Source organism: Cyprinodon tularosa, unplaced genomic scaffold, assembly GCF_016077235.1.
Source record: "Cyprinodon tularosa strain WSP-4 unplaced genomic scaffold, ASM1607723v1 ctg64, whole genome shotgun sequence".
NCBI lineage: Eukaryota > Metazoa > Chordata > Actinopteri > Cyprinodontiformes > Cyprinodontidae > Cyprinodon > Cyprinodon tularosa.
This window is the reverse complement of record NW_024039385.1, coordinates 115,138-131,120: the sequence shown is the minus strand read 5'-3', so window position 1 is coordinate 131,120 and position 15,983 is coordinate 115,138. Positions and strand designations below refer to the sequence as shown.

The following is a 15,983-nucleotide window of genomic DNA, read 5'->3' as shown; positions in this document are numbered from 1 at the left end:
AGAAATGGACTCATGCACGCCCTCACAAGTGGAGAGGGTGGGTCTTTTCAAAAATTCACAAAAATCCTCCTCTAGACCTTTAACACAGGCGGTGTGCTGCCAACCAGTCGCTGAAGGCTTTTTGCCTATAAAAATATTTTCCATGTAAGATCCATTTGGCCACATTTAGAATCAAACCAGCATCGTCTCATGATATATTGTGATTATTGGTATCTATAGCAGAAATATCTATTCACCATCACAATGATCAGAACCTCTCAGAGGAAGAAAATGGGGCAGAAATCCACATGATTATTTTACCGTGTGAACTTTGCCTTACATTTGACAGCAGAATACACGGACCGGATCACTACAAGCCAGCGGTAGCTTCAAAACAAGCCCAAAGCATCACCCCTCCACTCTGTGCTTGAAAACTACTTTAGCTGCATAAACGGTGAGGCTGAATTGTTCCTTTGTTTTATCTTTTTTACATCATTAACGCATGCAAATGTATGGAAAACATTATGATCACATTGTTAATCAGTAATAAGCTCACAGCTTCACTAGAATTATCATCGTGTTTATGTAATATGACACATTTAAGGACTGCTGAGGTTTTCAACATTCATTCAACCAGTTGGTTTTACTCTTTTTACTGCCTTAAAACCTTCACCTGATGTCTATTTGCAGAGGCTGAAGTCCTTTAGCTCACAGAGAAACAGAATCATCAAGGAAATTTCAAGCATAATAGCACAAATGTGGATTGTTTTGATGTTGTACTCACTTTTTTTGTAGTTTTTCCATTAATATCATGATCGCTTGGACATCAAAATCTTTGGATAGTATGAAAATGTTTAATATTTTTTTGCAATTTATTTCAGAGAGCTAAATTACTGTTATACAGATGACCTTCGCAAAATATTTAAGCCTTTATTTAATGTTATATCCGTGCTTCTGGATTAAAATAATGAGAACCCAAAATCCAGCATTTTAGAAATGGAAAAAATCAATAGGATTGGTAAAAAAATAAAAATATATATATATATATATATATATATATATATATATATATATATATATATATATATATATATTAGTGCTGTCAATCGATTAGGCATCAATGCCTAAGTTAACTTGCGATTAATCGCATTTTAATCACTTTTTTTTCTGATTGACAATCATTTAAATACTCTCGATGACATACAAAAAAGGTTTGTGCCAATGTTCTTTTTTTTAAATGAAAACAGGTCACAGACACTGATTTATGCCATAGAAACATATGGCAAGAAGATGGCATGTAGCAAAAAATAACAAATATGTAGCCAAAAAAAAGGCCCTGAAAACAGGCTGATGTAAAAGACAGTCTTTACAGTTAATACAGTCTTTTGAACAAAGACAAGCATTTTACCCTACTGCTATAAAATGCAGTAGAGTTAACATTAGATGTTAATTAACCAAGGTAACAATGAACAATTTTCCATCAATACATCAAAATCAATAGACTGACATCACTAGATGGAGGTAGTCTATGCTCTAGAAAGTTACTTTTCAGCCTCTTAACAAAAATGAGAACACACCCACACACCCACCCACACACCCACCCACCCACACACATACACACACACACACACACACACACACACGATACCGACCTGTGGCGTACACAGACAGACAGAATGCCGTAGCAGATTCCATTTCACCTCAGTAATCTGTTTTCTCAGCGTATTTCAGGTTGCTACTAGTTACCAGACACTCAACTTGTTTGTTGGTGGTGGGGCTTAAAGAAAAGGCACTAGCGCTACCCAGTGTATGAGCGTCTTTTTTCCCTGAGGAGCTCCGCTCTCGAAGCCTATGGAAAATGCATAGACTGAGGGAAAATAGCCCCGCCTTCCCGCAGGCTGCAGCGGGATGTACTTGGAAAATTGTACCATAAAACCACATAGCGTTAATCTCACGTTAAAAAAATTATCGCCATTAAAATGGCCTCGCGTTAACGCGATAATAACGCGATAATTTTGACAGCACTAATATATATATATATATATATATATATATTAAACTTTTGCATGAATTAGTGCAGCGATGGGATCATGGCTGCTGTTCTCCCTGCTAATGGATGACATCCTTCTATGACACTATAGACCTTCCTATGCGTAACAAATCTATATACCGGGTATGAGTTTTACCAAATTAAAGGAGTGACAGAAAGCATTGGGCATTTTCGACTCTAATTCTTTATAAAATGTAGCTGTTTGTAGCTTTTAGAGGCACAGATGGAGACATGAGCTGGAAGGTTTGTACATAAGGGAACCATGAGAGTCTGTCTAACCATTAATATGTTAATATTAACCCAAAATATAAAAGATGTTAAATCATGTTGAGCAAACCGGGTTCTATGAATTAGGGAAAAACTTCTCTACCCTAGTTTAACCTGAAAAGAGAAAATGATTCCAGGGTCTGGTGGTTGATTACCTCTATCCTTCCTACATTATATATGTTCTGCTGACAGCTTCTCTGAACTGCCTCAATCTTTTCCTTCTGTTATAAAATATAAAATACTAAATGCTAGGTGCTGTAGAGTCTGAGGAAAAGCTTTTATTGTCTTGTTTTTCACTGTCTGGACATTATAAGCTTTGTCCTCTGGATGGGAACATGGAAATATCCACTAATGTAAAGATTAGCAGCCAGATTAAATTTTAACCTATATATATTTTTCTTTCTGTAGAAAACAGGGAAATGGAGATGAGGTAGCTCAGAAACAATCCTACTCCTCCAGAGATTGGTTTATGGTATGCCTGGAAGAACCAGCCAGGTTCCTTGACTGGGAGAGAAAATGATAAATAATAGTACAGCACCCTCTAGTGGGCAAACTGTAACATACAGATGATTTTAATAAACTTTCAACAACACAAAAAAAAAAAAAAAAATCTTAATTTAAATTAAAGGGAGAAAGAAGACTAATCAGCATCTTAATACATTCTTCTTCTTTATCTTAATATTTCTGGATTCCAGATAAGATTAGAGCTGGAAAATAATTTAATATATTACAGGCGTTAAGGAGGAATAAAATTAAACAAATAAATGTATCATAAAATAAATCAATGTGGATTCATTATTAAATTAATTAATGTGCCAAAAGAAACTCAGAAAGTTGTGGTAACGCGTTTCTGACTGAAGCGCAGACGTTCAAGGTCAGGGTTTCTATGGTAACGGCACTAGTCCCGCCCACTGATTTTGATGGGAGCACTTGACAGTTTAAATCATTTAAATAAATAATTAATCTAAACTAATTACAATAAATAATGTAAATGAACTGATAAAAAAAAACAATTATCTAATGTCATCATTTAAAAGGTATATTTAATTATTTCATGGCACATTAAATTACTTAATTTTAAATTTCATAATTCAATGGTTTGGTAAATGATATATGAAATAAATAAATGGCTCATTTATCAATTTAGTGCTTCACATACTTCTTTCATTTTACATTTCAAATTTTATGGTACACTTATGTATTATAGAACATATTAATACCTATTTATTTCATGCTATATTTACTTATTTAATTTTTTCACATTTAACCATGCATAATATATAAAGCAGTATAATATTATTCATTAACGCTGATATTACATTTCCAATCAAAGCATTTGTCACTGATTGACATTCTGGGTTTAATGTGTTTTGTCTTTAAAAGTACATTTTTCTAAAACATGTAAAAGGAGTTGGTTCTGTTGTTGACATTCTGGGCATTCTTTCTGAGGCTTTTATTTTGGTAACATAAAAATGGTAAATGTATATTGTATTTACCAAAATTAGGAAATACATAAACAGATGAGACAAAGATAATTATCCAGTTTATCATCAAGCATTTTAACAGGTTGCATTTGTGAAAATATGTACGGTAGAACATCGTATAAGTGACGGTTATTCAGAGTCAACAGGTTTATTTAAATCAAAGCTCTGTAACACAGAATATAATAAAATAAAAGTAGTAGAGCTGATACAATGAATTGCATTGATTGATTATGCAAATACTCGTCTAACTAATTTAGTAATCAATTAATCTTTGACTGGAATGTAGAGCCTCTAAAACATGCGTTTAGCTGTCAAAGCGACCCAATTAGAGCAGTAAATATAACAAAATTGTAAAACAAATATATTAATATTTATCATTTAAGACAATAAAAACTTTTTCATCTGTCAATATGCTCTATTCCAAACTCCTCAAGTGGAAAAGTTTTAGTTTCACCTGGTTTCATTCTCTGAAAATGCTTCTTTATGTAACCCTTTTGCTACCAGATTGTTCATTGATTAATCAAAAATAAATAATTGACAGATTAATAGATTAGCAAAATAATGGTTAGTTGCAGCTCTATAAAGTGGTCTTCATTTCTATATTTTTGTTATATCAATGGTCTAAAACAGAAAAGCCCAGAGAATCTTTAAAGGGCAGACAGTGGACTACCTGACGGCCTCGGCCACGTTGTTGGAGGTGTGCCCTGACAGGGCGTCATGGAGGTTCCTGATGAAGTAGTCTCTGTACTCCTCAGGGAGAGCCATGAAGGTGCCGCCCATCACGATGAACTCCACCTTGTCCACGCTGTGGCCCAGCTGCTTCAGCTGCACACAGCAGAAATACATCTCAAACAAATGTCCTCATCTATTCAAAACATGCAGCCCTTTGGTTTGTTGTTCCTCTAAATGTTCATGGTGTTGCTTTAATGAATGGTTCTGCTCTGATGCACGAGAGAAATGGTGACCATTCATTTTCATTCAGCTGTAATCGAGGTTTGGTAGGGTGATGAAAGCTATGACCCCCATTAGAGTCTGATCAATCCATCATCAATACCCAGAAGCAGTAGCAGCACTGCTGAGGTGGACGGCTGGAGCAGCTGTAAGGTTTAATCTGAGGTTTCGGCACAGACAGGGATGTTTTCTGTGTACTGACCTCAGCCTTTTTAAAAAAAAGCTTAAAACCCACATTTTTAATTTAGATTTTAATTCTGACTATAATACTGTCTCTTAGATGTCATCTTTCTGTGTGCTCTTTTCTATGCACCTCTGGAAGGCTTTTAATGTCCTGCAGCACTGCACCACTACAGCACTTTTAATTGTATCTTGTATGTTTTTATATGTGTTATGTATCGTTTTTATGGCTTTGTTGTAAAGCACTTTGGGTACCATTTGGTTATAGTAAAGGGCTATACAAATAAATTTGATTTGATTTGATTTTGTTTATTGGCCATAAAAAAAAACAGTCACTTTTTAGTGCTTTTACATATTAAACTATGAAACCCTGATGTCAATCATTAGTGGGAATGAATGTGAAAGTTTATCACTAGATACTGCTGATTTATAACAAATGAAAACCAAGTAAAGAAAAAATGTGCTGGAAAAAAAGGAATGAACCAAATGCCTCATGTCCTGCAGTACCCCCACGGCCCAGTAGGGGTTGTGACCTCTAAACTACACCATTCTACTGCAGCTTTTCCGTAATGATCAGTTGTTCTCCTTCAAGAAGATGACCTTCTCCTCTTATTTAACTGCCCCCACCTTCCTGCAAGGCCTTCCCTGCTTCTCTGTTCTAACTGAGGAACAGTATTCCCACAGCATGATACTGTAACCACCGTGTTTCACCAGCTGAATTTATGTATGTTATCCAAAACACAAAATATTCTCAGGTTGGTTAAAAAGTTACTTTTTTGTTCTCCAGTGCCCAGAGCACCTTCTTCATCACCTTTCTGTCCTCTATATGTAGAAAAACAGAATTGTCTTCCATTTCCAAATCAAGGACAGTCAGATCTACCTGAACTAAAGCAGCTTTTAAAGTCGTAGGGAAGCGGCTGTTCCAACCGTTGCATTTCTGAATTTTCCTGAGTGGTGCACCACTTTACACGAATGAATAAAGTGAATGTGATTGGCCGATTATCAAGGGGGTGGGGTTCTTATGGCGGAAGGTTCGCAAGCAAGTTTGATTGTGGTTGCTTTATTGGAAGCATCTTGCTAACCAGTTAGCAACTTAGTGCTAGTAGGTTCCCAATGGGAAATTCCATTGGGACCAAGTAGCACTAAATTGGTGACTTAGAAACGACACTGTCAAGGAACGCTATGGACAGTGGAAACATGCAAGAGGAGGAGAGTTTAGTGTCGGAGGTTGTGGATGAGTCTCCTCCGTCATACATTTTTTATTTAGAGGAGGAAAGCGGGGAGGAAGATGTTGTGGAAGAGGACGCCAGGGCGGCACAAGCTTGGTTTGGTGTAGAAGGCTTCCAGCCGTTTGAGCCCTTGCCTCGCAACGCTGCCAGTTCTGTTAGCTCTACGCCTGCTGAAGATAGAGACGTCCATCCCCGTGAACACTGGGACGGAACTCAGTGGGAAAGGAAATGATTCTGATTTCTTAATTCAACCATTGCGTATATTAGCTGCAACATATGAATCAAGATGCTATGACTGAAAAAATTTGATTGACAGATGACCGTTGTCATATGATTGACCAAATTTAGGTGTACAAGCTGATGTATAACTAACTGGCCTGCAGAAGATAACGGAAAAAAAAAAAAAAAACGATTTTAAGACAGGATTTTTTTTTTATAGAAATTTTCCAAATTTTGGGACAATATTGTCTGATAAAGAGTACATTTATATACATGTTTAAGACAGAATGATTTGACATTTAAACATGACTTCCCTACGACTTTAATGATGGCATTTTGAATTAATGAGCTGCAATATAGGCTGACTGGTGGTGAATTTTTTTATCTTAACCCATTTAGGCCGGGAAAGCATTACCGCATTTCTACCATTTAAGCCGGGGGTGCTGTTGCGTCATTCTACCATTGACGCCGGGAGAGCATATAAGTCAAGCAAGAAGAAAGAAGTTTTTTTCAAGCAAACATGGAGGAGTTTGACAGAGAAGAGTTGTCGGAAGGCAGTGATTTTGAGGAGTGTGTCGGCTTTGATGACGGTATAGATGAAAATGATGACTTTGAACGCGCTGAACCAATCGAACTACCACCGCAATGCACGGAGTGTTTTCAACCGCACACCTGGAGTGAAAGTTGATTTGCCTGCAGACGCCACACCGCTGCAGGCATTTGAGCATATTTTTAATGAAGAACTTTGGATGCATCTAGTTACCGAGACGAATAGGTACAGTGACCAAACAAACCAAACTCCAACAAGAGCAAAGATGGCAAAGTGGTCACCCGTGACTGTGACGGAGATGAAGACATTTATTGGGCTGTGTATGTAAACCTCTCTTCAGGACGCAGTTCCCCCAAAATATGTCCCGGGACAGATTTGTGGCCATCTGGAGGTAGGTTGTATGCAATTTATAACACAGACATATGCATTATTATGCATAATAATACTGTTAATAAGTAATCATCAGATAGTTATTTATGTAATGTTTGTTCTTTATTTTGAAAACGTTTTATATTGCACATTCTCAATGAAGACATGATCACATATGGAAAAAATAAAAGGTTGAATTTTTTTTTTTTGATTGCTGCTTTTCACATTTTTTTTTTAGAAGAATTTCAAAGATAAAATATATTTTGAGTTCTATCTGCTACAGAAGCTGAGATATCAATAATTTACTAGGCGTTGACACAGTTGCTGAATTTACAGAAAAACTTCAGGTTTTAGGGGTATTTTTTAAAATCGGCCATAGGTTTTTAAGGTGTTTTTTCCAGGCGTTTTAGGCCTAAATGGGTTAAGGAAGGAAGCAGATGTGATGGCGTCTGTACCAAGTGTGAGCCCATCTCTGTTGATTTTGGACCCGATTGCACATTTAAAGCATCCGATCAACTCAGAGCAGAATTGCATCAACCTTCCATCGCTCCTCCTCTGCCTCCCCAGACTAAGAGGAAGCAGTTTTATTATTTAGCGTCCAACATTATTACTGCAGGTCCTGTATCTATACAGAGTGCTGGGGTTGTCTGACCTGCTCCACTCGATGTCTGGTCTGTAGGTAGGGGTCATAACGTGCTCGGATCGCCCTCATGGACGTTGGCTTTTAGAAACACAGAATAAAAACAATAAAGGGAAAGAACATGGCAGCATTTTTCAGTCAAACTCTTGAGAATAATTCCTAAAAACAAGAACTTTAGATTAAGGTTGACTTATAGAGTAGAGCCTGACCTCATAGCCGGTATACGACTGTGTGGAGTATTCAAAATCAGAGTCAGGTCCACCGGGACAGTAGCTGCCAAAGACAAAAACAGACAAACATGTAAATAAACGCAGTATTAAGAAACCAAGGCATTCTTAAACGGAGACATAGAAACAAAAAAAAACCTACAAGTAGCTACTCAAACATTTTTACTTCACACAGAGGTTTATACTGCATACATGAGTACAGAGTAATACTCACACACAGATGTTTCCAGTGAAGCTAATGTGAGGACATCTATGTGGTTTGCACATCACAGCCACCACTGCAATCTGTGGAAACAAGACCCAGGAGATGAACATTTGCCTTTGTTCATTTTCTGACGACAAAGAGCTGCTATCATCCAATCATTCCATAAATCAGACATTTAACCAACTGCTAACCTCGACTTTTAGATTAAAGTATTAACACAGAACGGGAGGGGGGGCTGAAGTCGACTCACTGCTCTAACGTAGATGAGAGAACGAATGTACAACTAATGCAAAAGTAGCACTGATAGCCTGTGCTAAGCACCTAGCTTGTTTTAGCAACATTTATACTCAACTTGATCGTAAATGTAGTTGGTTTCTTTTAATCTAGTATTTTATGGGATTGTTCCTTCTGTAAAGTGACCAATGTGAGCAAAGGCCGATGCAATAACACATGAAGCACGCTGTGCTTACAGATGTAACCGTAGGTGCTACACACATCAGGGTGTGTGCACTTAAATGATCACTGAGTAGGGTGGAAGAAAGCTAAAAACAAACAAATGACAGATATATTTTAACAATTATTTAACTGAATTCACAAACTTTATTTTAGCAGGGAACAAAACAAATCAGTTTTAAAGCCACAACATAACCAGTGCTAAGTCTTTTTGCAGCTATTTTTCTTTGTATCGTTTTCTTAGTATGTTTGATTTAGTGATAAGTGGAGGCGTTTCAGAAACAAGGGTGGAACAAAACTTTTGACGCTTTGTGTTTCGTGCTTCGCATGTGCGACTCCACTGCCTTAATTTCCATCGCTCTGAGCTTGAATGACTTCTTGCACAAAATCCACTGAGCCTCATGTATGTTCCCTGGTTTTAGCCATGGAGGAAACTCTTGGCTGGAGACAATTTCAGTTACATTTACACTTGCTCATATTTTCCAGACAAAAAGTTAATGGTGCATCTCACAAATGTCCGGGCCGCAACAACGCTTTATTGGTTCCACTATCGGGACGGAACCAATAATGGCGAGTCATTATTATTTTTAAATACAAAAAAAAAGGTCAATTTTAATGTTTTATTTAGATTACACAAATAAATCATAATAAAAATAAACCTATTTATGATGTTTTAAAAATTAAGACCTACGAAAGACTGATTTAAGACATTTTAATACCAATTAAGGCCTTAGTTTTATTTTGAAGAACTTAAAGGGACACTATGCAACATTTTTCAGTTAATTAATGTGTTCCATAACGTTATGGATGACTAAATGAGTCATTTCAGGTTGAACAAAGGTATTCTCGGCCGCCCTGGTGGTCTGTGGGGGAAATACTGCACTTGCAACTGCAGGAGCACCGACCCGCACCCACAGGCTCAGAAGTCTCGTGAGAGTCGGTCTTGCTTTACAGCGAGAACTGCTACACCTCCCAGTTAAAAGCATGCTCGTTGCTAGCACAGTGGCGATCTTTGTGCAGTTATGCTACGTTCACATCGGACGCAGCAAAATCGCGTCTGCTGCTTCATTTTTACTGCTTGTACCAGTTAGTTCTGACGCGCGGCTGAAGCAGCTTTGCTGCTCTGGCTGCGCGGTGCAAAAGTGTGTCTGACGCGCGTTGGGCGGAGCTTCACTATCCTTTCTCTGCCTTGCAGCTATATTTGCTGTGATCAGTGGGAATAAAGTAGTTTTAATATGTGTTTAAGTGAGAAAATACACCTGAAAACGTAATCAGTGCAGTCAGTTCATTCAGATTATTATCCTGCCTTCAATATTTTTTCTGTCGGAGCCGCTCAGACCCCCACATACCAGCGGGGCGCCGACAGTAGGTATCCCTTCATCAGCAGCCTCTGGCCGGGTCGCCTCCTCGCGGTTCACCGCGGCAGCTGGTAGGTGTTTTTCATCTAAATAATCCAAACTGCATATTCTGCCGGCAGATTTCTGCATTTTAAGTTAATTTAGGCGTCAATAAACTGTTTAAGAGGAGTGATCATCAGCGCTGTGTCTCTCTCCCTACGTCAGATGCTTAAACGCGCCAGACGCGCTGCTTCAGCTGCTCAGACGTGAGCGCCTGCTGCTCAAAACGCGCCGCGGGACCTTTTGCTGCGCCTTGACGTTACGTTGCATGTAAACTCGCTGCTTCTGTCGCGCCAGCTGCGGTGTGAACGCAGCATTAGTCATTCGTTGCGTTCGCCTGTCTGCTAAGCTCAAAACAACCGCGCCTGGCTTGACGGAGAAACCAGGAGAACAGCTGTGTATATTTACGACAGTGCACTTTTACTTTCGCCCTCTGGGGGGAGCCTCGCTGGAAAATCAACACCGGTTGCATAGTGTACCTTTAATGCCTTTTAAGACTTTTTAAGGACCAGCGGGAACCCTGCAAAAGCAATGAATCAGTTTAACTACAGTCTTTAACATCATCAAAAAATGCAATGTGCTTATGAAGGAGATAAGAATTAAATATAATCCAAATTTTTTCTATGTCAAGCAGAACTTATATATGTTTTAATTTTCCGTTTTTCCTCCACAGCAGAGAGACTTTTGAAAAGGTTTATGAACGTGACGTCATCATGTGACAGCATGGAGGAGAGAGAGAAAGGTGGAGAGACGCACACGGAGTGACATCACTGATAATGTGAAAGCTTGTTTATCATCGGCCTGTTTGTGAGATGAAATATTTACATTGTGCAAAAGCTGCTCAAAAATCCCAAGATTGAAATGTAAATTTGTATGCTATTTTCATCCTGTATCTGTTCATCTTTGTCAGAATGTAAGTAATTCTTGTTGTCGACAGTGGTTCCGTTCTGTGTTCTGTATGTGATTGATAAATGAAACACATTCATTAAACATAAAGTATAAAAAAAAAAGAAATATTTACATTGTGCCTTTTCTCTGCCTAAATAGGAGCAATTTTAGAGGAACCATGTGCCAGGTCTTTATGCTGGAATATTTAAGGTAGGGGTGACAGAAAGCTGTTTCCATCTTACTCTAGAAAAGGATGAAATATCGATAACATGCCCTCTAAGGTGCTTAAGGTGCTCCCTCATGCCGAGAACAGAAGACAGTTGTGAAATGTTTATCTGGCCAGTGAAAGAGAAATTAATCTAACAGGGAATGTCCTTGATGAACTGGAGTTATTTTCCTCCAAATGTTCTTGTGTGAGAAAGTTCTTTATGCAGGGGTGGGATAGTCCCAAGAGAGAGTGTGTGTTGTACAGTATAGATGTGTGTGCTGGGCTTGCCCCAGTCAGAGCTTTTCTCTCCGTCTATCGATGTAAAATAAATGGGAAATTCCTTTTGCAAGAGTCTCAGTTTCTCCTCAATTTCACAATACGAAGAACATAACTTCTGCAGTCTGGTAATATTTTTGGTTAGTAGCAAATGAGAAGAGGAAGCCAGTAAATAGTGATGAGGCAATATGTAAATGATCTAACAGAAAGGGGGGCGTGGCAGACGGAGACACAGTGAAGCTAAGGAAACATCTCAGAGTTAACCGTCCACTCTGCTGCGAGGATGCATTTGGCACCAAGTTCAAGAAGTTCAACAGTTTCAACAACTCACACTGATTCCGATGCAGGACCAAGACCACATCTAAGTCCACCACCACTTTAACACAGCTGACAACAATGGGGGCCTTCAGGAAAACCACAAAGTACAAAAGAGTCAGGATCTGTTAAAAAACCCATACATGGCGAAGGACAAAAAAGGCCTTTAAGGACATGGTAAAGACCTACCATGTTAAAGGTCCTAGATGTCCAGTAAGAGCTACCTGGATGGAAATATTTCTCCTAAACAGCCAAACCACATTTATATAGTAAACTTAGAGACGAGGTTCAAGCCCGGATCTCAGAGGCTGACAGTTGTGCCTTAACTGATGTTTTCATCAGTTCCTATGGCTCCATATACGTCCCTGACTGTCCACATCATCACACCTGAGAGGAAACTTCAATCCAAATGCCTCTAAACAACGTATTTTGCTGAGAATCCTATGGCAGATCCTTGCTTTAGGTTCCTGAATTGAGCGTGGCTTACCTGCTTCGGTCAACATCTAAAACTAGCCGTCACAAATGCTTTGCATGAGAACAGGCAAAAACCGGAGCAGATGGTCTGAGTGTGCTGTGGTAAAGATGGAGCCTTTTCACACAGCCGGCCACATAAGAGGGAACTCCACAAGAAGCAGAACATGATATAATAACAGTAAGACAAAATTTAGATCTAAATATCTGAATCTGTTACAAGGTAGGGAACTAGGAATATAACTATATACGTTAAGGGGTTTATTTATTATTTCATTATTTCTTCATCCATTCATTAGTTTTTTCATCTATTAATGAATTTGTTTATTAAATAGCTAATGAATTAATCCATGTGCAGGACTGCGCAACTTGCTGGGACTCCAAACTGGCAACAGTGGATCGAATCCTGGAGCTGTTATCTGACCACAGAAGAGGAAGCCTTTCCCTAGCCTGGAAGACACAGATATGTTCAAAGCTGTTCACGATGCACTGAAACCAGCCGTGACTTCACTGATATTTAGTCAGCAGAACATTATGTAACTAGTTCTATCCTCCTCATACTCCAGCTATGCAGGGACAAGCTATTGGTTCTGGCAGAAAATGACCTCCAGCTAACACAGTCAATCAAAAGAGGAGCTGTAAAAAAGCTAGAGGTTAAGAATGATCCCGATTCAGTGCACAAATTATAGCAAATATGCACTTTCCTCGACCCTTGTTACCATGGAGATTATGAGTCTCATGCCAACACATCGGCTGAGATGGTGAGCTTAGAGAGCCAAGCGCCAGCAGGTCCAGTGGTTGTTAGAGTGGAAGAGGCTCAACACAAAGCTGCAGGAATGAAGGTGACTCTGGGACGCCTCCTTTAAAAACAAGCCAATGCAGCGGCAGGTCCTGTCGGCAGCTTAGAGGACCAGGTCAGAGCTGAAATAAGCAGACAAAGATACACTTCTGTGGTGGAAATGTGCTGCCTGAACGGCGTCTCAGTTCTAACTCGACAACGTTCCCTGATCAATCCAGAAAAGGTTCACATTCTGGGTTTTTGTCAATAAAGTTTGAGTAAACTTGTTGACACTTCCCCCTAGCTCACATTGGCACTGTGTGTGTGTGTGTGGGGGGGTGTATTTGTTTCTTTTACTTTTTCCACTTTTTTAAAGGTATCTCATTTTGTTATTTCAAATTCATCAGGCTATGATTTAATTGAAGTCATCTGCATGTGCGTTTTGCATAAAAAAACAGTTTCAGATGGTCAAGTTCATTTAGAGGTTTTTCACAGTTATATTTCCACGTTTTAGATGTTTCTAGTAATTAACCTAATTGTAAATATGTGCACATTATGTTGTTATTGTTTTAATACTAATCTTTGGTATTTAGTTTCTGAAATATTTAAGCACAAGACAACAATTTGGTGATGCTGTTGGAGCATTAAGTCGGCATATCTAATAAGTCATGGTAATACGGTTTATAAAGTTATATAGAAGCTAAAGATCCTCACCCCACTGGCAGTACGGATGGGTTTGGCTTTAAGTTTGGGTACAAGAACCCGACGGTACTGAGGTGGAACAGCTGCGATGATGTCGACCAGTCTGGGTTGAGCTTCCAGTCCGTACTTAGCAGAGGTTTTCGTCTTCACCCTGAGAGACAAAAAAGATGCAAATAATTTTTATTGTCACTATACTGTCACAAGTAAAGAGCAACAAAATGAACTCTGCATTTAACCCCTCCCCTTGGGGAGCAGTGGGCAGCCATCGTGGGGCGGCGGGGAGCAGCGTCAGATTAAGAGTCTTTATTTAGGGTCCCAGAGTGGCAGTCTGTGGGGGTAGGCCCTCAGAATTCCAAGCTCTATGCCCTAACCACTATGCCGCCACTCCCCACAATTATGTTAGAACAAGAAGGGCGGAGCTGAAACCAAGGAAACAACCAACAAAATCAGTAAATCAGAAACCTTACTGGCTGATTTGCTCCTCACCAAAATCTCTCAAATGACCAGGGCTTACCTACGACGGAGTATTAGGGCCAGGATAGAGTTGTTTTTTATTTTTATTATTATGACAATAAAGTCATAATATTACGAGAATTAGGTCATAACATTATGAGAAAGGAGTCATTATACAACAACCCGTCTCAGAAAGAAAGCTTTAAGCTCCGACCAGCAGATGACGGCCGACCAGCTCCACCAATCAGCAACTTGAGTCCAATTTGACATCCTGCCCAATTTGATGCTGGTGCTGAAAGATTTCCTTATTTGTCAAACCATAGCCAAAGTATAACTTCACATGATGCTCAACCTTCTTTATTCTAGGGAAGAAAGGGCTTCTTGTAAGAGTTGTCAAAAAATACAACTTCTTTCCTGTAATTTTAGGACTCTATTTTCTTAATATTATGAATTTATTCTCGTAATTTTGACTGATCTCAATGTGACTTTTTTCTCGTAATAATACGACTTTATTCTTGTGACTTTACGACTTTATTCTCAGAATTTTACAACTTCATTCTCATGATTTCAGAACTTTTTCTCGTTAGTTTGCGACTTTATAACTTTATTCTCATAATTTTACGAATTTATTCTTGTAAATTTACAACTGTGTTTTGTGATTTTATGACTGTTCTCATTACGACTTTATTCTACATATAGAATAAAAATTAAATCTGTAGCCTGGCCCAATAGTTCCTCATACCTGGCAGATTAAACTGGTGGATTAAAAGATTAATTCAACATTTACAAGGATAGATAATCTGAAAAAGTGATTACTTTTCTTTTCTTCACTGTGCTCTAGTAAGTTTCTGAAATAATTTGTTTCCGGAAAATTCCAGATTAATAATCCTTGATAAATTCATCCCAGATAATGTAGGTTTTATCATAAACATCATAAAACACACCAATATATGATTCAATTTATATTTTTTCATAATAAAATGAGTAAAACACAAATGAGGCTCATAGTTTTAGAAACCAGTGAAATGACAAAAAGGATCTATGTTGTTTTTGTTTACAATTCTTACTTGTTGAGATTGATGTCTTTGCCCTGTTCATGGGCTTCAACCAACTGCTTGATGACGTCTGCGATGGTCATCATCATCAGCTCTGCTCGGCTAATGTCACCTGGAAACATGTTTAAAAGGCTTTATTAAACTTCACACTTTAAAATAACGACGTCTTCATATTAACTCTATATAAAAACAAGTAGTCTGAGCAGCATCGTCTTGCGTGACATTCTGTGTACTTTAAAACCACGATAATGGTTAGCATTAGCAACAAGCTACAACCAGCTTGGCTAATTTCAAAGTAATTCCACCTCCGTAACACCTTTTACAACACACTCACTCTTTTTCTTTGGCTTCCCCATATCCTCCCCTGGACAGTTTGTCAAATTCCCAACCAGCTGCTGATAGTTAAAGCCTAAACATCTGCCTTTTAGCTCAGAAACACTAAAATCAGTAGTAAACAACTCCACGTTACGAGCATACGGATTCTGCCGTACCGCAACAAAAGGTGTCGTAAAAAGACGTAAACTAGTATGCGCAACTGAAATACTTTCACAGTAGCGAGAACAATTCCTTCAGTAATGAGTAAAAGCTCAGTTTGTATATCGAAGGCTTATTTTGCAGATACCTCTTTTTAAAATTG

General features: G+C 38.5%; 1 protein-coding gene across 1 annotated transcript in view; it reads right to left on the bottom strand.

Moving 5' to 3' along the window:
- The window catches only part of elp3 (elongator acetyltransferase complex subunit 3), a 40,958-nt gene extending 25,256 nt beyond the window's left edge, over positions 1-15,702 (bottom strand). Inside the window, exons 1-7 of the mRNA XM_038308584.1 lie at positions 15,681-15,702; positions 15,359-15,458; positions 13,851-13,989; positions 8,360-8,430; positions 8,128-8,191; positions 7,931-7,999; positions 4,451-4,605 (exon numbers count right to left, since the gene is read on the bottom strand). Coding sequence (XP_038164512.1) covers positions 4,451-4,605; positions 7,931-7,999; positions 8,128-8,191; positions 8,360-8,430; positions 13,851-13,989; positions 15,359-15,458; positions 15,681-15,702 — 620 coding nt within the window. The remainder of the gene's footprint in view (positions 1-4,450; positions 4,606-7,930; positions 8,000-8,127; positions 8,192-8,359; positions 8,431-13,850; positions 13,990-15,358; positions 15,459-15,680) is intronic.
- Positions 15,703-15,983: the final 281 nt, after the last annotated feature.